General features: G+C 37.1%; 1 protein-coding gene across 2 annotated transcripts in view; it reads right to left on the reverse strand.

Annotated features, from left to right (window-relative positions):
• kif26ba (kinesin family member 26Ba) overlaps positions 1–23,724 on the reverse strand; it is a 109,447-nt gene that overhangs the window by 52,681 nt on the left and 33,042 nt on the right. For both annotated transcript variants that reach the window (XM_048190905.1, XM_048190904.1), the window contains exons 3-4: positions 21,087–21,704; positions 8,479–8,648 (exon numbers count right to left, since the gene is read on the reverse strand). In XM_048190905.1, coding sequence (XP_048046862.1) covers positions 8,479–8,648; positions 21,087–21,704 — 788 coding nt within the window. The remainder of the gene's footprint in view (positions 1–8,478; positions 8,649–21,086; positions 21,705–23,724) is intronic.

Here is a 23,724-nt window from a genome sequence, read left to right on the forward strand (position 1 = left end):
GATCAGGGGTCCCGCCAGAACAAACGAGAGCCACAGGAACGTGACATGGGTGAGTGAAGCAGAGGAAAGGAGAGGAGGGACTGTTGAAAAGTCAGGCATGGTTGCACAGGGGTGAAGGTTGGCCCCCTGACTCTGGCGAGCAAGGCTGATGATAGAGTCTCTCATGCAGGCAGATAGCAGCAGCAGTCAGATCAGCTATTCATCGTGTGCCAACAGCAAACAGCAACTCGTAGACTGGAGTTGATGGAGCCAACACAGGGTTGGTAAATCCACTTATGAAAAATGTACTATACTGACCTGATCAGAGCCAGCTATGAGACACCACCAAAGTTTCTACCAAAATACAATTTTTTATAAAATAAAATAAAAAATAATTAAAATCAGATAAAATAAAATAATAAAATAAAGTAGTTTATTTATTATTTGAAGGAAATCTTGATTATAGATTTGTGGTTGGGGGATTAATCCTGGAGATTAATTAATGACTTGTTACACTTTTACTTTATGACACTCAACCAATTCTTCCAAGCATTGATTCATTCGAAACCTTTGTGAGTGAATCATTGAATCATTTGCTCAACCGATTTATTCAAAAACACAAATTCTCTCAAAACAAAACAAGTGATGTGCTGTGTTCGAAATCGCCCCCTACCCTCATTCACTATAATAATATAGTTCACTTGAAGGAGTGAATGAAACGAGTGAGTAAATTCAGACACTGAGTGCGCCGGAAGGGCAGCCGATTTCGCATAGTTTGTGCTGCTGTTTAATAATCTTTTGAAAAGTAGCAAACTGCCAGCTCCAGTAGTAATGAATATTTATGTTGAACTCTGCCATGGAAACTAGCATGTAAAGACCTTAATAAAACAATTTAATGATCAATGAAAAAGGAATTTATACCTGTATGACATTATGCTGGACCAGCCCGGTTTGGAAAAAGAATGGATGATTGATTCAGATGCAGGTGCCATCTCCTGGCGAGACGCAGGAATTTATTCAGCGCGCGACTCTCACAGTGCATTATGAGTATTCTCTAGCGTGCATCGGTTGTACACTCATTATTGCGGTGCATTGTGGGATTGAATGAGTGCACTCAACATCGTCCACTATGGTTTCGGACACCACTACAAATGGCTGTCCCCTCAAATAGTGCTCTATAGGGGGCGATTTCAGACAGCCATGGTCTTCATGGGTGAGTCACTGAATCATTCACTCAACCGATTTGTTCAAAACACTGATTCATTCAGAAACTAAACCTTTGTGAGAGAATCATTTGCTATTCAAAAACATGAATTCATTTGAAACTAAACAAGTGACGTCTTCAAGATGAGTCATGCACTGCGTCTGAAATCAAGTACTTCCTTATTATATAGCATGCAAAAAACAGTATGCCAACATAGTAATCGAAAAATAGTAGGCGAAAAGTACCATGATTCTGAAGTGTGCATTCAATGGGCACTTTACTATCCCCTGAGTCTACGGGAGAGGATTCATGAATGGCAGTGAAGCGACACAACTGATGCTGGTAGGTCACGTGACAGTAACAACATGGCAGTAAGTCCAAATTTGATTCATACTACAGCATTTTTATACTATATACAACACACTTTTTAATGGTTGAGATGTAAATTCAAATTCAAATGTAGTACTAATTCATATGATTTCGGACACATCGATGGAATCATTCTCTCAACCGATTTATTCACTAACAAAAGCTTTATGAGTGAGTCTTTGGAATCATTTGCTCAGATTCACTCAGGAACGAAACACCACTACCATGTGTTGCTCAGAGATGCGCATTATATATTGGCATATATATTAGGAATGTTCCTATGCCTTCGAATGGCTTTCAGAACATGGTGCATATATCAAAAGAAGAACAAAATGTGTTTCTTGGTTTCTAGAAAGAAGGCGTGTAAATTACAGATGTGCGGTTCAGTTTGACAGCCCTGCCACATCTTTAACTGAACGCATCCGGATGGTCAGGTCATGACACCTGTCCCATAAAGCACAGCACTCTCTCAAGAAGGCATGTTACGACATCTGTAAATTTTCAGGTGCGAGCACAGAGTGAGGACGGGGGAAAGCGTAAGGGGTGTGACATGGTCCTGTTTCAAACAAAAAGAAAAATGTGTGCCAGGTGTACACATATGCACACTTTGGCAGGATAGTCTTTACCTGTCAAACAACAGGCCGAGACCCATATATACACAAAAGAGGACTGTCCTTCATGTAAACCTGCACCTTCTTCTGAAATTTACAGCCTTCTTTTTTTTACTGCCGAAGTATGGCTGACATTGTCTGCTACATGGGGGCATGGCGGTTATAAATCACATGGCACACTCTCTCCTGCTCTTTTCACTGCTATGAAAGAGGAAAACGAACAGCAGACACATGTTGAAAAATGCAGAATCAATAGCAACAAGAAGCATGGGAGCTGCATTTAATATGTTATATATTATATAATCTGGGATCTACAGTGTTTTTTAACTGGTTTTGCTAAATGATTTTACTCTGGACATGAAGGCCCGACCATACACATTTTCAAAATAGTTTGTTGAAATATTCCTAAAATTATTATTAATATTATATTGAAAACTGTGATATTTATTATAAACAAAACATTATATCCCTAATATAACAGTGCATATAATAATTAATTACTTATAAATAATTAAATTTAAATAATGAATGATTGATTAAATTATTATTAAATTAAAATATTATTCAATTAATAATAATTATGTTTATTTTTTCAATTGTCCACATACAGAAAGCTTTGATGTCAACAACAGATGATTTCTTCTTTTTAAAAGTTGTAAATCTATTTATTTCTGCTATTTTCTTATGCATAATTAGAAGTTTAGTTCCAGATAATTATTTGCATTCAATATTGTTTTGTCCTGCTGTCTGTAACACACCATTATTCTAGTAACCACTGATCTAGTACATCCACTTACTCTGGTATCCACAAGCGTGGTTGATATGAGGCCAGTAAATCACATTGGAAACCTCTTAACCTCTATGTGATCTGAACATTAAAGAAATATTTACAGTGTTCAAGCAATACATCTACAGTAAGATCCCTCATAGGGATTAAGAGCACACATGCAGTATAACAATTCATTCTACAGATGAGGCAAAACGTTATCAATCATAACTGTTTATCCCTCATGTAAAACGAGGTACCACATTTCAGAAACAGAGGCGCTGCCAAATGGTTTCTACTGTAAATGTTTTCTGCCCATTGCCACAGTTTGATAGATGGCTATGAGAGATGAAAAACAGAACGATGGACAAACGAGGAGAGACTGAATCCTTTTCCAACAGAAAATACTCTCATGAATATTGGCTATAAATGTAATGACATTTGACATTTGAACAACCGACCAATCATCAACCATCATCAACAGATTACAGAGGCCTCTCAGAAGATTTTCTCACAGATCTGATATTTGTGCTCAGTGTACAAATATAAGCTAAAAATCAGTTTGTAACAGTATTTAAAAAGCATTTTAAATCCATAATCTAGTAGGATGGGGAAAGATGCCCCCCTTAAAGGATTAGTTCACTTTCAAATTAAAATTTCCTGATAATTTACTCACCCCCCATGTCATCCAATATGTTCATGTCTTTCTTTCTTTTTATACATTTTAACCATAAATGCTCATCTTGAACTAGCTCTCTTCTTCTTCTCCATTTGAATTCCAGCAGTGTACACACTGCTAAGTGTATTACTGCCCTCCTCAGGTCAAAGTTTGAACTAAATTGTCATATACAATATGTTAGTGCAAGTATATAACAATTAGTTCAAACTTTGACCTGTGGAGGGCAGCAATACACTTAGCAGTGTGTACACTGCTGGAATTCAAATAAAGAGAAGAAGAAGAAGAAGAGAGCTAGTTCAAGATGAACATTTATGGTTAAAATATATATAATTATTTTATTTTTTTTTAGAAAATGAGTGATGGTTTCTCTAGATAAGACCCTTATTCCTCGTCTGGTATTGTTTAAAGCCCTTTGAAGCTGCACTGAAACTAATTTTGACCTTCAACCGTTTGGAGGCCATTGAAGTCCACTATATGGAGAATAATCCTAGAATGTTTTCATCAAAAACTAATTAATTTCTTTTCGACTGAAGAAAGAAGGACAGATGACAGAAATTTCATTTTTGGGTGAAATAACCCTTTAAGGCAAATAAATGGAAACTATCTAAACAATGTCCAACACACATCCATAAAGAGCTTCACATATGGTAAACATAAAAGCTGAAATGTGTGTGCATGATGCACAAGAACCAATGAGGTTTGTTTTAGAGTGTGACGCATACATGAGTTTCTGTGTTCACCTAATGTGATGCGCTCTATGTATACGTGTTTAATGTGAATAAAAGCCTAAATTACATCTGTTCATTTTAGAAAGCAATCATATATCTTCACAAGACTTGGATTAAACTGATTCATATGGATACATTTTATGATGCTTTTATGATGTTTTTGGATCTTTTGAATTTTGATTACCTGGACTTTCAATGGAGGGACTGAAACCTCTCGGGTTTCATTAAAAATGTCTTAATTTGTGTTTTGAAGACTAATCAAACTGGAATGGGTAAAGATCGTATATTGAATATCTTAATACAAAAAAATGAATGAAAATGAATGCTAACACTATTTCAGAATAGTATTCTATAATTCTATCATCATCTATTCTATAATGATATAATATTCTAATATTCTGTCACTCATCATCATGTCATTCCAAACCTGTGTGACTTTTTCTGTGAAGCAGAAAAAAAATATTTTTAACAACTGTTTTATCCATACATTGAAAGTCAATAGTTAATAATGAATGAAACTCAAAGATTTTTCTGTCATCATTTACACATAATTTGTATATATATATATATATATATATATATATATATATATATATATATATATATATAAATGAATTTCATTTTGGAGTGAGCTATTTCTAACTGAAAGGCGGGATTTTCTTCTTTTGATTTTATTAACAAGTGGCCTGTCTAAGCAGTGGGCACAAAGAGGAAGATGGGGGAGAGGAAGATAAAATCATGGTGCCACCACCACTGTAGCCCTCTGATACAAAATAAATTCACAAACTCCAGCTGCTGTAGAAGGCCTGATTTATTAGAGGCTCTCACGAAAACGAGAGGTTTTGAGGTTTTTACATGAGCCATTTGTCTCCCACTATCTTGCAGCACTCTCCTCCTCAACTCCAGCTCCGATAAAACCCCATGATCTATGTCCTCGCCCCCTCCCATGGCCCCACCGGGCGACAGAGACCAGAGCACGAATCAGTTGATGGGGAAGAGGATGTCTTTCCCATAGTATGACATAATGCCTGTTTCAAAAGACAATACACACAATCATAGCAGCAAATGGACTTCCACATTAGATCAGATGATTCTTTAGAGGAAGACAGCGATGGGAAAGAGTCAACCGGTGATCAGAGCATCTCATATGACACCATTAATGTGACAACACCTGCCAGTGCCTGTGTATTTGTGCAAGTATGTTTGCATGTGTGAGAAATGTCCTGTTGACAACAGACAGCTGTGATGATGAGTGCGAATGAAGGATCAAGCACGAGAGGACATGCAAACACTCTCAGCTTTAGACCCCGAGTCCCACGATACCCCTTCTTTGACTGAGAAATGACAGACAGAGTGTTTATGCTGACTGCAGATGGCCATCAAGCTCATCACATATTCAGACCCGAGTGCAAAATGCTAAAGAAGCGCAGCTTGCTCAAGAGAAGCTGTCATGTCTTATAATTGCTGTCTTATCAGAGGAAGAGTTCATTAAAGCAGATAAAATTCAATAAATCTATGAATAAATCAATCTGTCCATTTGGATGATGTGTTTTTGAAATAGATGATCTAATTTCTTGGTTGGATATTGTGGCTAAAAATCATTGGCTGCCCGTGTGAGATTAGTGTTGTGCTTCTTGGATGGTTGTGCTTCCATCCAAGTCTGTGGTTTTCCCGCCGAATTGGGCTACTTTAACACTGTTGCTGCAGGTTGTTTTTCATGTTCATGGGTTGAAGCGACCCCAAATAACATGATATCTAACACCTGAAATATGAATTTAAAAAAAATGCACTTGGGCTATAGTTTTGGGCTAGTTTTATGTAGTAATTGGGTGGGTTTTGTTGTAAAAACCTGGCAACCCTGTTCACTGTACAACATCACATAACTAAGCGTCACAGTAAGCTATCACAGTTTTTAGCTGAGCTAGCATTCATGCTACATGGAGCTTTTTAATTTGAGCTAATTAATTTAATTTGCGACTCATTTGATACAACTGCCAAAACGCATGTTTAAATATATGCATACTTCCTTATTATATATGCTGATTATGTGATGCAAACGTAAAAATGTATTAGTTTACAAATCATGCACTATGGTAAAATCATTTTGAGGTCATAGCATAGTATTGTGCAAGGAAAAGCACAAAAATAAGTGTTTATTAATGGAAAATCTGACCCATAATTATACAAACCCGATTCCAAAAAAGTTGGGACACTGTACAAATTGTGAATAAAAACAGAATGCAATGATGTGGAAATTTCAAATTTCAATATTTTATTCAGAATACAACATAGATGACATATCAAATGTTTAAAATGAGAAAATGTATCATTTTAAGGGAAAAATAAGTTGATTTTAAATTTCATGGCATCAACACATCTCAAAAAAGTTGGGACAAGGCCATGTTTACCACTGTGTGGCATCCCCTCTTCTTTTTATAACAGTCTGCAAATGTCTGGGGACTGAGGAGACAAGTTGCTCAAGTTTAGGAATAGGAATGTTGTCCCATTCTTGTCTAATACAGGCTTCTAGTTGCTCAACTGTCTTAGGTCTTCTTTGTCGCATCTTCCTCTTTATGATGCGCCAAATGTTTTCTATGGGTGAAAGATCTGGACTGCAGACTGGCCATTTCAGTACCCGGATCCTTCTTCTACACAGCCATGATGTTGTAATTGATGCAGTATGTGGTCTGGCATTGTCATGTTGGAAAATGCAAGGTGTTCCCTGAAAGAGACGACATCTGGATGGGAGCATATGTTGTTCTAGAACTTGGATATACCTTTCAGCATTGATGGTGCCTTTCCAGATGTGTAAGCTGCCCATGCAACACGCACTCATGCAACCCCATACCATCAGAGATGCAGGCTCCTGAACTGAGCGCTGATAATAACTTGGGTTGTCCTTATCCTCTTTAGTCCGGATGACATGGCGTCCCAGTTTTCCAAAAAGAACTTCAAATTTTGATTCGTCTGACCACAGAACAGTTTTCCACTTTGCCACAGTCCATTTTAAATGAGCCTTGGCCCAGAGAAAACGCCTGCACTTCTGGATCATGTTTAGATATGGCTTCTTTTTTGACCTATAGAGTTTAAGCCGGCAACGGCGAATGGCACGGTGGATTGTGTTCACCGACAATGTTTTCTGGAAGTATTCCTGAGCCTGTGTTGTGATTTCCATTACAGTAGCATTCCTGTATGTGATGCAGTGCCGTCTAAGGGCCCGAAGATCACGGGCATCCAGTATGGTTTTTCCGGCCTTGACCCTTACGCACAGAGATTGTTCCAGATTCTCTGAATCTTTGGATGATATTATGCACTGTAGATGATGATAACTTCAAACTCTTTGCAATTTTGAGAAACTCCTTTCTGATATTGCGCCACTATTTTTCGCTGCAGCATTGGGGGAATTGTTGATCCTCTGCCCATCTTGACTTCTGAGAGACACTGCCACTCTGAGAGGCTCTTTTTATACCCAATCATGTTGCCAATTGACTTAATAAGTTGCAAATTGGTCCTCCAGCTGTTCCTTATATGTACATTTAACTTTTCCGGCCTCTTATTGATACCTGTCCCAACTTTTTTGGAATGTGTAGCTCTCATGAAATCCAAAATGAGCCAATATTTGGCATTACATTTCAAAATGTCTCACTTTCAACATTTGATATGTTATCTATATTCTACTGTGAATAAAATATAAGTTTATGAGATTTGTAAATTATTGCATTCCTTTTTTTATTCACAATTTGTACAGTGTCCCAACTTTTTTGGAATCGGGTTTGTAGTTTCTGTGACAAAGCATAAAAGTTGTTTTTGTGTTTTACTGTCACTAGTGTTCATTTCATCTGAAAACTGCGGTGAATTGTATGTAAAGGTACATTTTGGAGTTTTGCAAAAATAAGCCTGGGTTGTCAGAAATGCATAATCTGATAATTCTCAAGTATGCATCCAATGGACACTCTACAATCCCACAAAGCCATAACAACAAAGTGACACCATAGATAATATGACAATGTCTGTATATCACACCTGTATATCACACCTGTATACTTACAGAACATAAATCGCTTGCATTGCAGAATTGAAACCCCATGATCTAAGCATTCAACATAGTGAGGTCATATGTGACATCATACCCAGAGTCTTACCTGGCAAAAAAGGATGCAGCAGCGGAGGTGCCACTGGAGGGTGCTGTGGTTACTGGGGCAGGAGGTGGAGCAGCAGGGTTGCTGTATGCAGTCGGTCGGTCGGCATTGTAGCGGTTGAGCGCGGCTTCGTTTAGACCCTCTCGGTTGCCATCCGACACCATTTGAGAGATCTGTATGCAAGTAAACATGGAAATTAAAAACAATGTGCAAAACAACTAACTAAATAAGAGCCAATGGCCCTATTTGCAGAATGGTAATGTTCTCAATTTGGTATTTTATGTCCCCCATGGCTCTTAATTTTCCCCGATATGCTGGGGTAAGAGGTGAAAACACATTCTATTTGTGCTCCATGCAGACGTCTCTGGAAAGTGTCCCTGGTCATGCAGTGTCGGTGAGTAAGTTTAGCACAGATTCTGCCAGGCATTCAGATAAACAGCTCAGCTTAGACGTGAGTCATGAGAAGCAGCCCTGATAATTGTGCTGTGAAGGGCCTACAGCACGGCTGGTTTTCTTAAACAAGCATTCAGCCAGAGTAGATTTGGAAATGATCCGAACCCCCTCCCCTCCCCCAGCTGTAAATAGATGGCGAGGGCACTGCTGTTGCTGTGGGCCGGGTCTGTCGTTTCGCCCCAAATAAGGACACACGAGTCCCTGAGGGGGGTGAGCTCTGCTATACAGTGAACCAGCAGCCCTCTGTGTGTTTACCCAGAATGCTTCACAAATGTAGGAAAGTATCACTCAGATAAGCTGGAAGGACAGTGAGAAAACCCAGATCTGTGCATTTGTCGCTAAAATGTCCAGTAGTGGACATTATATATGCAACACAAGACAATTTTGCCTTTTTTCCCTGTTTTTTATGAACCAAAGTGTAATTTTCCACCGAATATATTGTGTTTAATAACATTCTATGATAGAAATGACAATTTTAGCATTTTTAAATAAAATTACCTTGGTTTTGCTGAGGCTAATTTCACAGTTATGATTGTGTATCCTAAACACACAAAATTACATAATATTTTCACACTTTTTGCATGATTTGACAATTACAGCTTAATTGGAAATAGTCTGCTCACAAATTATTTTTCTACATTTTTTCTTCACATATCACGTATTTTATCTTAATCTCAAGCATGCTCTTCAAGACACTGCTATTACATGTTATACATATTATTACTATTAATAATAATAATAAAATCTCATGTTAACTAATATAATGGTGAATTTACATATTATAGTCATATTTATTATTAATTACATTATTATTATATTTTATACACAATAATTATAACTATTGTATTATACATTACATAATACAAAGCAATTTATTTTACAATATAATACAATGATGCATGTAATAAATGAACGTGTTTTTGAGACAGATTAAATTTGATCTTCATAAACATGACTAATTTTACAAAAAAAATAACTAAAAAAAATGGTAACAAAAATAAACCCCTGGGACATAAAAGTGGCAGAAGTTGAAGAAACACCCAATTAACCCACAATTTTTCTGCTCAGCTTTTCTCACCAAATTAAAGATGCTTTGCCACTTTGCATCTGCAAACAGGCCTACCAGTACCAGCAGTGACTTCCACACCTCGGAGAATCTAAACTGAGCTCTTCACAAGCCAAAGCCTCAAGGTGTCTTCACATCCTCACATGTGTTAATTCAATCTGGCTGGTATGGTGCAAAATGCACAGTCGTCTTAAAATACTCCACGATAGCACATGACTGACAGGTATATTTAGCAGCGTCTGGACTCGTTACAGTTCCTTAACCCCGCATCGGTCTGTGCAGACATCCATGTAACCGAGCACCGGAATTACAGTAGGTGTGTTTGTATTTGACAACTGCAGTAGCTGTTGGAGTAAACGTATGGAATGAAATGTCATGGGAATAACCATAAACCATTAATAAACCTGATAATGTGCAGCTAATAATGGACTCGGTATTGATCCTCTGCCAACAAAAGATCATTAATACAGATTTATATAACAACGGTCATCATAAAATATTATCCCAGTACATTAAACAGAAGAACAGGTCAATCTAGAAGGCTTAGTACAGAGGGCAATATGAGAAATAGTAAAGCTTTTATCCATTATTAATGATTGGATTAGGCTTTTTGACTACTACACAAAGCTAAATCCTGCTCATTCGGTACAAGCAATGATCTGACGACATAATAGCCATAATCTAATTCTGATCATGCAAATCTCCCTCCTCGGGCCAAGCCAGAACGATTATGGAAACTAAGCTGCAAAAATGGGTGTTTTGATGTCAGAATCATGAGTAAATTAACATATATATAATAAGAATTCAGAAACAGTGGGAACTACACAGGTGCGCAGAGGTTAATCAATCATAACGTGTAATTTAAAAGTCTTAAAGGTACAGTAGAAAAAAAACCCAGCCTCTTTATTAGTCAAAAAGTCATATAAAACTAAATGATGACTTATTTGGAGGCAAAAAACCTGATTGCAATGAATGTGTACAATATGGACTTTAAAAAATACTTCAATGAATCGTCAATGAAGGTTGGTTTTCCATGAGCTAAATGGCAATTCTATCCTCATGGCAGCACTGAAACGACCCAGCCCTGCTCACAGCTAGTCAGACCACTTGGGAACCCACGGCTGATTTGCCATCTGTTGTGCAGGAATGAGAAGAAGGAGCATTAAATACCAGCAGTGCCAACAGCACAGATTGCACCTCTCTGCCCATCCTCCCATCATCTCTCCTTCCATTCTCTCCCTCATTTGCTGTACTTCTCCTCTCTCTCCACTGTCTGATAGTAGCCCTTTTGTCCGAATGTAATGCCCACATCCAGCCATCCATGTTCAACTGTTTGACATTGACTTTGACCTTCATACTCCTTTTGCTGGTCCATATGGCTTTTGTAAAGCTAAATTAAAAGTCTTAGCATTACTGATATCAGCCAGATGAAGGTTATTCAAAGATCAACAGATAGCCGGCCACATTGTAAGTTCTCCAGTTACAAATAATGCACTGTAGGAGAATTTTCTTACAGTATTACTCTATCCCATCTTTTTTTAAAGTATTAATATGCTTGATAAATTAGAAATCCCATTACCCTGTGTTACATGATGTGTGAGGTTCAAAATAAGACTTCAAAAATAAATGGTGTATATATATATATATATAAAATACTAATAAAAATGCTGTATAAATGTGACCCATTTTTTGCCATTTTTGGATGCCTTAAATGGATGCCTCGCATTGTGTATTACAAGAGCCAATTCCTGCCACATGCTAGTTTTGAAATGTTCCATTTCATGATGCCATCCTATTGTTAAACACAACCATAATTATTGCAGAAATAGAGCAGATTCTACAAAGAAATGGCAAAGAAATGTCAGATAACACTAATCGAGTCTTATTTAGAAACAAAAAGGCAGATTATCAAGAGATTATCATATTTCATGAATTTTAAATCTTGATAAGATAAATGTGATATATAATGTCTCAGTATGTTATAAAATTGCAAATACTAAAGAGAGAGACCTTAATACTGCAGGAAAAATATCTTTCTAGTGTTTCTAGTGATTTATTAAAGCATATTAGAATGCTGTGAGCACAATTATAGCAACTTCACCGCAGATGACGGATTGCCAAGTACGTCCCTGTGCGTGTGTGAAATCAATATCCAGCACTTGTAATTTTATGGATGTCTCATTTCATGTGTTTTAACAGCAGGCCAGGCCCCCCCATGTGACTGCACCGGCTCTGGGTTTACATGAGACCTGGGCCAAGTGCAGGTGTGATGGATGAGGAAGGGAACATTTCTGAGAATGGAAATTTCCTGATGCAGCAGAAATACCCTAGAGAGGAAAGGAAAGATCTAAAAGAAGCCCTTGAGTGGAGGATTCCTTCTACCCCGTTCCCCAGCGGCTCCCTGCACTCCCACAAGGAAAGACTTCCTCATTCATCATAATTAAAGCCGGAATACACTGCACTGCCTGGATACTCCTTACCTGGATATGTTAAGCACTATTCTTCACCACCTTTCCCTGAGCTCTCTCTATATCTATCTGTGACAGTTCAGATTCACTTCTCAATGGAATGGAAAACGGAACTTGGATAGGGATAGCCAACCAGAGAAAGAAATAAAACCATGGGAAATGCCAAAAAAAAAAAAAAACTATCTATCTATCTATCTATCTATCTATCTATCTATCTATCTATCTATCTATCTATCTATCTATCTATCTATCTATCTATCTATCTATCTATCTATCGTTCTATCTATCGTTCTATCTATCGTTCTATCTATCGTTCTATCGTTCTATCGTTCTATCTATTGTTCTATCATTCTATCTATCTATTGTTCTATCTATCATTCTATCTATCTATCTATCTATCGTTCTATCTATCTATCTATCGTTCTATCGTTCTATCTATCTATCGTTCTATCTATTGTTCTATCTATCTATTGTTCTATCATTCTATCGTTCTATCTATCTATCTATCTATCTATCTATCTATCTATCTATTGTTCTATCATTCTATCTATCTATCTATCGTTCTATCTATCTATCGTTCTATCTATCTATCGTTCTATCGTTCTATCTATCATTCTATCTATCTATCTTTCTATCTATCGTTCTATCTATCTATTGTTCTATCATTCTATTGTTCTATCGTTCTATCTATCTATCTATTGTTCTATCTATCATTCTATCTATCATTCTATCTATCATTCTATCTATCTATCTATCTATCTATCTATCTATCTATCTATCATTCTATCTATCGTTCTATCATTCTATCTATCTTTCTATCTATCGTTCTATCTATCTATCTATCTATCTTTCTATCTTTCTATCTATCGTTCTATCTATCTATTGTTCTATCATTCTATCGTTCTATTGTTCTATCTATCTGTCTATCTATCTATCTATTGTTCTATCATTCTATCGTTCTATTGTTCTATCTATCTATCTATCTATCGTTCTATCTATCATTCTATCTATCGTTCTATCATTCTATCTATCTATTGTTCTATCATTCTATCGTTCTATTGTTCTATCTATCTATCTATCTATCTATTGTTCTATCATTCTATCGTTCTATTGTTCTATCTATCTACCTATCTATTGTTCTATCGTTCTAGCTATCGTTCTATCTATCTAATGTTCTATCATTCTATCTATCTATCTATCTATCTATCTATCTATCTATCTATCTATCTATCTATCTATCTATCTATCTATCTATCTATCTATCTATCTATCGTTCTATCGTTCTATCGTTCTATCTACTGTTCTCTCTGTTTGTAAATCTGTAAGGCCTAAATTAAAGCTTTAAAGTCTTTTAAAACTTTATTTCCCCTTTTTTTTTTTACAGTTTTTCTCCATTGGTTTGGCTCATTTCTTGAAACAGAAATTACATTCTCAAAACTCTAAGATCATTTGGCAAAACAGTCTTACAGTTCAGCACAACACTATAGCTCACTTGCAAAAGCTCATACTGTACCTTTCCCAAAACTGTTCACTCATGCGTCAAAACTAAATTTCCTTCTCATTTAAACAGTCAGTGCCCCCAAAATGCTTCGTCCCTTTGGCATTGTGTAAGCACTGCAAGTCAAAATGTTTAGATGTTTTGTCATTATGGCAGAGGTCCATTGAAATATCCCTGATGTCCACCTTTCAGTCTTAGCCCAGTCCTTCATTGACAATGGTTACTGTATTGTTTTTCATACAATTGTGTATAAAACTAAAATAAAAAGAAATAGGATTTTAGGGTAAGATGGCCTAGGTTTGACATCACACATTGCACTCATACTGCCAAGGAAATTGTAACCATTATCATTCACACACATAAAGTAACTTCCATATATCAGAGTAAAAAGAAAATGTATACAGCATAATATACTGTAATATAAACACACAAACAAAAAACAATGAAAATATGAAAAGTATTCATGGTAATTTGTTCTTGACTAATTTTGACAATTGAACAGACTATTGTGCATATGATGACTTATACAATGAAATGACGCTGACACGTTTTGGAGCGAACAACCATTAGACTGAGAATCAACAATCAGTTTAGATCAACAAGATCAATTCACTTGGAAATTGTGCTAAATGTAGGCTACCTGTACTTAATCATTTGCAAAGATGTACTGAGACATTGAGACGTGTACTTAGACATTTGCAATTTGATGAAATGAATAAGAAAATCAATTCTGTTGTGAACAATTGCCAAGTGGTTTGGAGGTTTGTCCATGTTGTTTTGAGAATGTAATTTCTGTTTCAAGAAATGAGTCAAACCAATGGAGAAAAACTGTAATCCAAACAAGCCTTGGTCAAGTCAACATTTAACGTTTTCTAGTTAACAAAAAAGTCATGAATTTATGTGAAATTTGATAAATTTTCATTCCACATTCATATATTCAAATTGCAATTCTACATCATGTTTGCTACTGTTGCAAACATATGGCAAACATTAAAGCAAGACACATATTGTAGTCCATGGTGACTCATGAAAACCTCCTGTTCTTATTTTGGCACGATTTACATTGATTGTGACATGAAGGAGTAGGCGAGCAGGCAGCTAGACCTGATGAATGTAAAATTGGGTATATTTGTATTCCGTTTGTGTACAATCTATGAAGTAGAGAGACTCTTTGAATGAATCAGTTTAATAGCCCTTGACAGAGCAAAGGAGACCCCCTACGCCTTACAGATGCTCTCTGCCCATAGCATAAACTCCAGCCAGGCTCCAAAGAACCGGTTTAACGAGAGACTTCTTTCAGGAAATAATAAACATAGATTCAACAGTTTATATAAAAACATATTCAAGACTGAAGTTGCCTCATCATGCCTTTAAATGGTCCTGTGATTTAAACAGGGACGCAAGTTGTAAGTGTCCGTTGGGTGGGAGCCACATTCCTCCTCCAAAGAAAGGGATGTGGGTTTCAGAAAAGAGCCCTCCTTGAGGAGATTTTATAAGGGATAAGACAAAGTCCACATGGAATGTCAGAGCTCTGTGTGTGGCATCCAAAATGTTTTTATAACAAGTCCAGCATCCAGGGTAATTGTCACTATCGGAGTGACTCTCCAACGTAAGCTTAACGGCTTCCTGTGCACAAAAACCAGCCCCTTGGGCAATGAAAGAGAGCGAGAGGGGGAGAGATACAGAAAATAAAGCAGATCTTAGCCAAAGTAAACAGAAGTGAAAAGCACAGAAGTCACAAAAGACTCATTGAGATGGAGTGGGAGATACAGAGCTCAAGGAGGAGAAGAACAGGCAGAACAGGGAACAGCTGAGAAGGATTTTAAAGGAAGACGTGATTAGAGTGAGGTGAAGGGTGTGCCCCATCTACAGCCTAAATGACTTCCTAGTTCCACCATGGTGTTATCAACTGGCACAATCAAGATTAGACCCACCAAAACCCGATGAGGATCTTCTGGGACCAAATCACACACTCTTACTGTAAGACATATTTAAGACCAAATTTTTTGCCAGAATGTTATTTTTAACCAGAATAGTTTAATAAAAGGTTCTGTTGTTATTTACTCGCCTTCATGACGGAATAGATGTATGCTGTTAATAATATAATATAATATAATATAATATAATATAATATAATATAATATAATATAATATAATATAATATAATATAATATAATATAATATAATATAATATAATATAATATAATAATTAAAGCTGCATTCCGTAAGTTTTGCCTCTTTGTCGCCATCTCTGTTTGAAACCTGCAATTGCAGTTATTTGTGGAATTCTCATCTTTATGTGGGTTGTGCATCGGCACGGCTCCTCAGCGCGGATGAATCTAATGTTTGCTGTCAGTCACCACATCGGCATGGATACTGTACTTCGGAATCACAGATTCTACGTCTTGGAAGTATGACCAAAATAAGAATTTTCACCAGAAAATATCATCAGAACAAGTAACATGTCTGCCACTTTTGTTTTGACCAACTGAGAAAAACCATTACAATAAATCCGGGTGTACCTCATACGTCCTGAAAAGCGAAGCTGCGTGCTCTTTGATCGCCCCCTGGTAGCTGGATGCAGTACAGTTCATAAACCTCGCCCTCTCCATTCAAACGAACGGGACTTGAGTCAATACAAAAAAATAAATTACGCTTCAAATAAAATTTTTCGAAAGATGGTTTTGGTCATTTAAGGTAGTTGTTATCATGCTGATATATATTCAATTGTTCGTTTTCGTGATAAGTTTGATTTTAGCTAGCAATTTGATGCTATAGAAATGGGGCATGTCATCATGATTGACAGCTGTGATCGACAGCTTCTCTGAGGACTGTCGGAGCTTCGAGGGGATATTGAAGATATAACTAACTATTAATTTTCGATTTCTGTGTTATTTCACACTGACAAATTAAGTTGTTCAGCAGTAAACTGTATTAACCGACCTACGATCTGACGGGGTACTGAACTTTTTTGGTAACGTTAAATGTGGGCTTTATAAGCTAATTAATAAATGTTATTAGTTAAGATAACATGCCTAACTTTAGCCATGATGGGAATAAGCAGGTGATCGTTATCTGGCAGTTACTAATTATTTTTATGGGTATAAAAATAATAATGAGCAGGACAAAAGTAATGATAACCTACTCTAATTAATTATAGAGCATTGTCTACAGCAATCGATCTCCTGTAACGTTAGTTTAACTTTATTTAAAATGGCAGAAAAGTTTCTGACATTTTAGAGTTGTTTCTAGTGGCATATTATATTGAGTTTATCTACTGAATTTGCTGTTTCAAAAATATTATTGCTCTAGAAACAGAATAGCCTATTATTTTATAGGTAGAATTTTAAATTGTGTATAATTTATAATACATCAATGATGAAACAGGCATCTGGGCGGAAGTTTGATACTGCGAGCTTCCGGGCTCCACTGACGATTCCTTCTGCACGTGCCCAGGCTCCAAACTCCAAGACGTTTTTGTGTAACATGTCAACGCCCATCATCGTACATTTTACATTCAGTTCATTACAATGGAAGGACAGCGTTGCGGCATCCATTTTTTTTTTAAAGTCTATGAATAAATTGCGCTACCAATGGTAATAAAATCTAACGATCGCTAGGCTCAGATCACGTCAAACTGTGCAAATTATTATTATTGTTATACTTTGTTCTCAAATTGTTAATGTTAACATCATCAGCATTGCGTGACTATGTGTATTTAGTGTGTATTAGTGTTACCTGTAGATTTCAATTTCTGTAGCCACTCCACAGTCGAAGTCTTTAGCTTTTGACTATGGGTGAAACTTCAGTTGTCACTGATGATTGACATTTGAACCTTTCTGGATTACAATCCGCCATCAAAATGATAAGTTTAATTATTGCAAATGCTGTGAGAAAATGCTATAAATGATCCACCACCAGCAGCATCCTCACATGCCATATAGCTACTAGCTGGGACTCCTTCTTTATGTAAACAGACGTGACGTAATGACTCAAAGATGAACGGTGACATGCTATTACAAGCTTATAGATAGATAGATAATGCTCTCAAAACTCATGATATGAACATTTTAGAGTAGTTCTTTGTCAGATAATCAAATTGAAATGACTTGATTTTTCCTTCGCTCTCAAAACACATACACTAACACAATCCACCAATCTGTGGATACAATATAAAAGACCACTGTTGATTTAAATCACCATCAAAATATCCAGAATATCCCCTCCAGGTTGACAAAAAAATGTGAAACCACATTTGGTCCAGATGAATGGTTTTATATATGAAGATCAAGAGTTTTGAGGCCTATGTATGACAACAATTACATGTTTATGTTTCTATAACAAACAACATCTGTTCGGAATATGCTTATGTTTTAGTACTTCGTCTTTGGTACACATGTAATCACTGGAAGTGTCCTAGGGTATGACATTATGTGCCATTATTTTCAGAACACTGTGAACACTTTATGGTTCCCTAATTAAAATCTGCTGTTGCTACAAAGCTTCACCTTGAGTCTTTGCGTACTGAGCAGAAATAAATGTTAGATGCAAATGCTGCAGATGTTTGTGTGTTTGGAGGGTCTCACTGAGACATAGACATACAGTCTTAAACATTATGCACATCTGTGCCTGAAGCAGAGCAGTAGTCTCATAACATACTCTGAACTCCACATAAATATTAAATATGCATGACAGGTACAGTATCTCTTTCTCAAACGAAATCGCATAATGCATTAGGTGTCATCTCAATTTTACAACACGTTTAGGAACATCTAGAGTATATGCATTTTTTTTAAGTGAATTTGTTGTTAAATGAATCCCACACCTATTACGAGAGCACAAACAGGTCACAACTCACGACCTGTAACTGCAGTTAGTTAGATCATTCTCATACAGAAGTGTCTTTGTCAAGACCCAAGTTCATTGAAAGGACACATTTGCAAAACATTCCTCTTAATCTACATGGGATTTTAAAGACTTGATTATTTGAATTGAATCAAGGAACATTTACCCACTCAACCACTTAGATGAAGGCAGATCAAAGTGTCAATTTCCAAATATAACTACCTGAACATTCACTAAGAAATTCCTTTTTATGTCTACCTACACTGAAAGAAAATGGTAGCCTAAAAATGTGCTTTATTTGACAACATATAAATTATGGGTTTGCATTATGTATTACAACCTACTTTCACAGTTGATTTAAAATGGTTTTGAGATCAACAGTAAAACTCTACTGAATGCTCATAGGAGAAACATTTAAGTGCATGTTCTTCTTTAACCCCACGATTGGGGGGGGGGGGGGTGCTCAGTGAAACATTATTTAATATGCAGATGTATGTTTTTTTTTTAACATTTCATGTTTTCTGTACAAGGTAGCAATGCGCCTCTGTGTATGGTTGAATTTATTTTATAATATTTGAATCCTCACAGAGTAGCTGATTCTGTGGTTGTACAATATGCCTAATTCACATCCTTGTCAATTCTTGAGCACCACTATCTAAAGTCTCCTATACAACATTCCTTTATACTTAATAGAATCTAAACCAGCTGATTCTCCCTGATAAGCCACAGAGACTCTAGAGAAGACAACTCTGTGATTAGATCTAATCAACCTGCTGTGACTTAATTCACTTAGGCTTTACTAAAAAGACTCCTGAGTGCTTCAATTCAGTTTGCTCCAAGTTCTTTTCCTAATAAGTCTGAAGACAGACAGTGACAACATATGCCAGGACTAAATTATCCCTCTTAAAACAAAATCTCTCATTTGGACCTTACTCAACGCTTGTTTAATTATGATATGTTGACTTCAGCTGGTAGAAATACACTAAGCTGGGATCTCATTGCGAAGTAACAAGGAATTAGGTCTCAAGTGGGATGAACATCACTCACCTGCCTGTCAGAATTAGATTGTTTTCTCTGTGATATAATCTAGATACCATCCCATTACAGAGAACGGAGAAACAAAATGAACTCACCTTCCATGGTTTCTCAGTCTCTGCAAACACAGTGGACCAAAAGAAAAAGGCTTTTATCCAGACAAATGAATCAAACTGATTGTCTTGCAACGTTCCCCTGACCCCATGCAGTCTATATAAAATGTAATTCCTTCCACCCGATACATTACCGATGCACATTAGGCAGAGGGTCTCCCAAAGGACTGTATCATCAGATTACAGCATTAACCAAAATGTGCAAACAACATCTCATTACATCAGGCGGGACTTCTCCCTAAAGGGACATCAACCCTCCATCCATGAATAAAAAAATAAGGTTTTCTTCCAAAAACTAATGATCTATCTTGAAGTCTACTGCTTACATAGAAAGCTACCTTTAGGCAGCATCTTAACTGGGCCTCATAAAAGACTTGATTTAGAACCCTCTGCATAGACACTTTCTGGGATGCATTAGCATGTTGCTAAGGTAACGATGCAATACTAAGATAATGATGTAATACTCTAATAAGCATAAAAATGGATGGATGGATGGATGGATGGATGGATGGATGGATGGATGGATGGATGGATGGATGGATGGATGGATGGATGGATGGATGGATGGATGGATGGATCCATGCAGAACCTGATTTCACCAAGTGCAATATGTTCCTGGATCAACGTGGTTGATCCTGGAACAACATTCCATTAAACAACATTCCAATCAACAATATTCCAATCAGATTCGAGGGACAAGTTTACAGTTTATGTAAAGTTTAGGCTTAAAACCAGGGTAATTTGCTTCTACATCAGTGTTATTTATCATTTCTCTCTGATTTTAGGGATAACTTATGGGAAGGGTTAGGGATGGGGTAGGAATGTTGTTTCAGGATCAACAAAATATGTTGACCCAGGAATGCATCTAACTTGGCAAAATCAGGACTAGCGATAGACAGACAGACAGACAGACAGACGATAGATAGATAGATAGATAGATAGATAGATAGATAGATAGATAGATAGATAGATAGATAGATAGATAGATAGATAGATAGATAGATAGACTGATTGATTGATTGATTGATTGATTGATTGATTGATTGATTGATTGATTGATGCAATACTGTAGGCATGAAAATACATAATAGCTAGATCAGTAGTTAGACGTGGGATATGTAAAATAAGCCAACCTGATAAGGATAGAGCGTGACACCGTTGGCTCTTGACAGGTGTCCAGATGTCCAGGTGCCTTCCAGGTATTGGTGAGCTTGGAGTGTGACAGAACTCAACACAGTTCCATTAGCATTGTTGGGACTGCTGGGGAGATGAGGCTGTTGTGGTCCAGTGGACTTTCCTGCATGGCCGGGGGAATTGTTCTTCTTCTCCACCCCACTGCTCACCCCCAGACTGTTGGGTTTGGATCCGTGTTTGGGGTAGGCTGGGTGGTGGGTGCTGCCACTGTTGCTCGCATTGGTGGTTGTTGGAGTAGAACTGGATGTGGTGACGGAAACAGTAGCAGAGGTGGAGGAGGCTGAGGAATGGTAGCCTGTGGGAAGGTACGCCCAGTCACGAGGTGGTGTGGGACCCTGGTGGATGCTGCGGGAACCCACCAGGGAGGCCAGGGATGGAGGGGAGCCAGGAGATACATCACACTGCTCTAGGCTCAGCACCATGTGGACGGCCTCCTGCTTCAGCTGACTCAGGTGGGTGGCACACACGTCACAGCGACCATCACGCTCATTCCACGCTTTGCGTGTGCTGTTGGGCACCTGCAGCTTATCATGGAGAAGCAGGGAGAAGGAGGGATCCTATGGAAAGACAGGAAATAAAGAATGGAAACAAAATAAGTTTTAATTCTGCAATTAGAAGTCATATTTCTGCATATAAAGTTAAATAAATGTGGTCAAGTGCTGACTAAATAACCATGACATCTTATAAAAAAAGTTAAGAGAGATTAATACATAAACCCCCGGTTTCACAGACAGGGAGTCGTGACCGCGGATTGACAACAGACCCGGAAGAGAAGACAATGCTGAATAAAGTCGTAGTTTTTGTTATTTTTGGACCAAAATGTATTTTCGATGCTTCAACAAATTCTAACTAACCCACTGATGTCACATGGACTACTTTGATGATGTTTTTATTACCTTTCTGGACATGGACAGTATACCGTACATACATTTCAATGGAGGGACAGAAAGCTCTCGGACTAAATCTAAAATATCTTAAACTGTGTTCCGAAGATGAACGGAGGTCTTACGGGTTTGGAATGACATGAGGGTGAGTCATTAATGACATAATTTTCATTTTTTGGTGAACTAACCCTTTAATTTTCACAGTATTTTAGACTGTAATGGAAATGCAGACAGCAAAAAAGTTTCTGGGACAAACTGTTCCGGGAAAAAGCGGCTATTGTTAACTCAAATGATCTGGAAGTGACTTTAAATACGTCTCAGACAGTGCTCAAAAAATCTGCAGTCAAAAGTCATTTGATACAAATTTTATTATAAACCCACAATTTTTTTTTTTTTTATCAAAAGTTCTCTTAGATGTTTCTGTTTAAAGGGATCATCCACCAAAGAATGAACATTCTGTCATTATAAGACATTTTTCTAGATATCTTCTTTTGTTTTCCACAGAAGAAAGATAGTCATACAGGTTAAGAAAGACATGTGAGTAAATGATTACAACTTTCTTTATGTGTAACCTATCACCAAATATATAGAAAAAAAATTAGACAATTGTTGGCATACGGTCATACACAAAATAATTTAAGCTGCTATCCACATTATTTTATTTATTTATCTTTACTTAAACTCTATATGTATAACTATTGTTTCATTTTTATTTTTTCAAAGAAGTTTTAGGAGAAACATCTAAGAAAAAATTGATGAAACTGAGAACTCAATTAAGTGCAATGAACAAGGAACCTCTGAGCAATTCAACTTTCCTCTGGGCAAACATACACCTCCAATGTCTTTCCCCAAGCAGTCTTAAGCAGACTAAATGACTCTATCTGCACTGCTAAGTAATTAGAATCATTAATTTATAGCCACACATCCATGGATTTTTTTTTTCTAAGACATGCACATGATGCCACCACAGAATGGCGCCATGAACTTATTACAGGCACAATCCCCCTGAAGCATCCTGGGGTTAAGTGCCTTATTCAAGTTCTGATTGGCTTATGCCCCACTTCCTACAGAGATCAAACCACCAACCTCCTGGTTACCAGCCGTGAGCATAAACCACTACACCAATTAATGCCTAATCTAAAGATGATGGCATATTCACTGAATATAAAATATGTGCATGGTTATAAAGTAGGTTCATTACTAAATGAAGAACACAGCCCTTGTTTTCACGCATTGTCACTCTGGATTTGGTCTGCTCTTTATTTTTCCGTCTTCCAAGTCTTCATTAGCATAAAGCTGCCAATTATCTGGCTTTGGTGCATCATCACACCATGTGCTTGAGCATTCCGTGAGATGAAGATCATAATTACGTTTTGGCACATTCTCACAGGGCCAGTGTGAAGATGCAAGAACAATTCTATTTAGATGAACTGAATGACATCATCATTTCATCAAGAGATGCACACTTGCAAAGACTTAGTGGACACTCAGAAATAAATATTCTTAATCTTTCGTTCTGTTGCATCCCATCTGTGTATTGTTTTCGATTAAGACATTGACTTAAAAGCTACATTACACAAAATAGTTCTGCCACAGGGAAGAATTAAGTGATCTCACACCAGATTTATCACCAATTCAATCCATTCACAGTTGGAATTTCATATTTTACCCCATACATCCTGGAGCTTATAAT

Source organism: Megalobrama amblycephala, linkage group LG5, assembly GCF_018812025.1.
Source record: "Megalobrama amblycephala isolate DHTTF-2021 linkage group LG5, ASM1881202v1, whole genome shotgun sequence".
NCBI lineage: Eukaryota > Metazoa > Chordata > Actinopteri > Cypriniformes > Xenocyprididae > Megalobrama > Megalobrama amblycephala.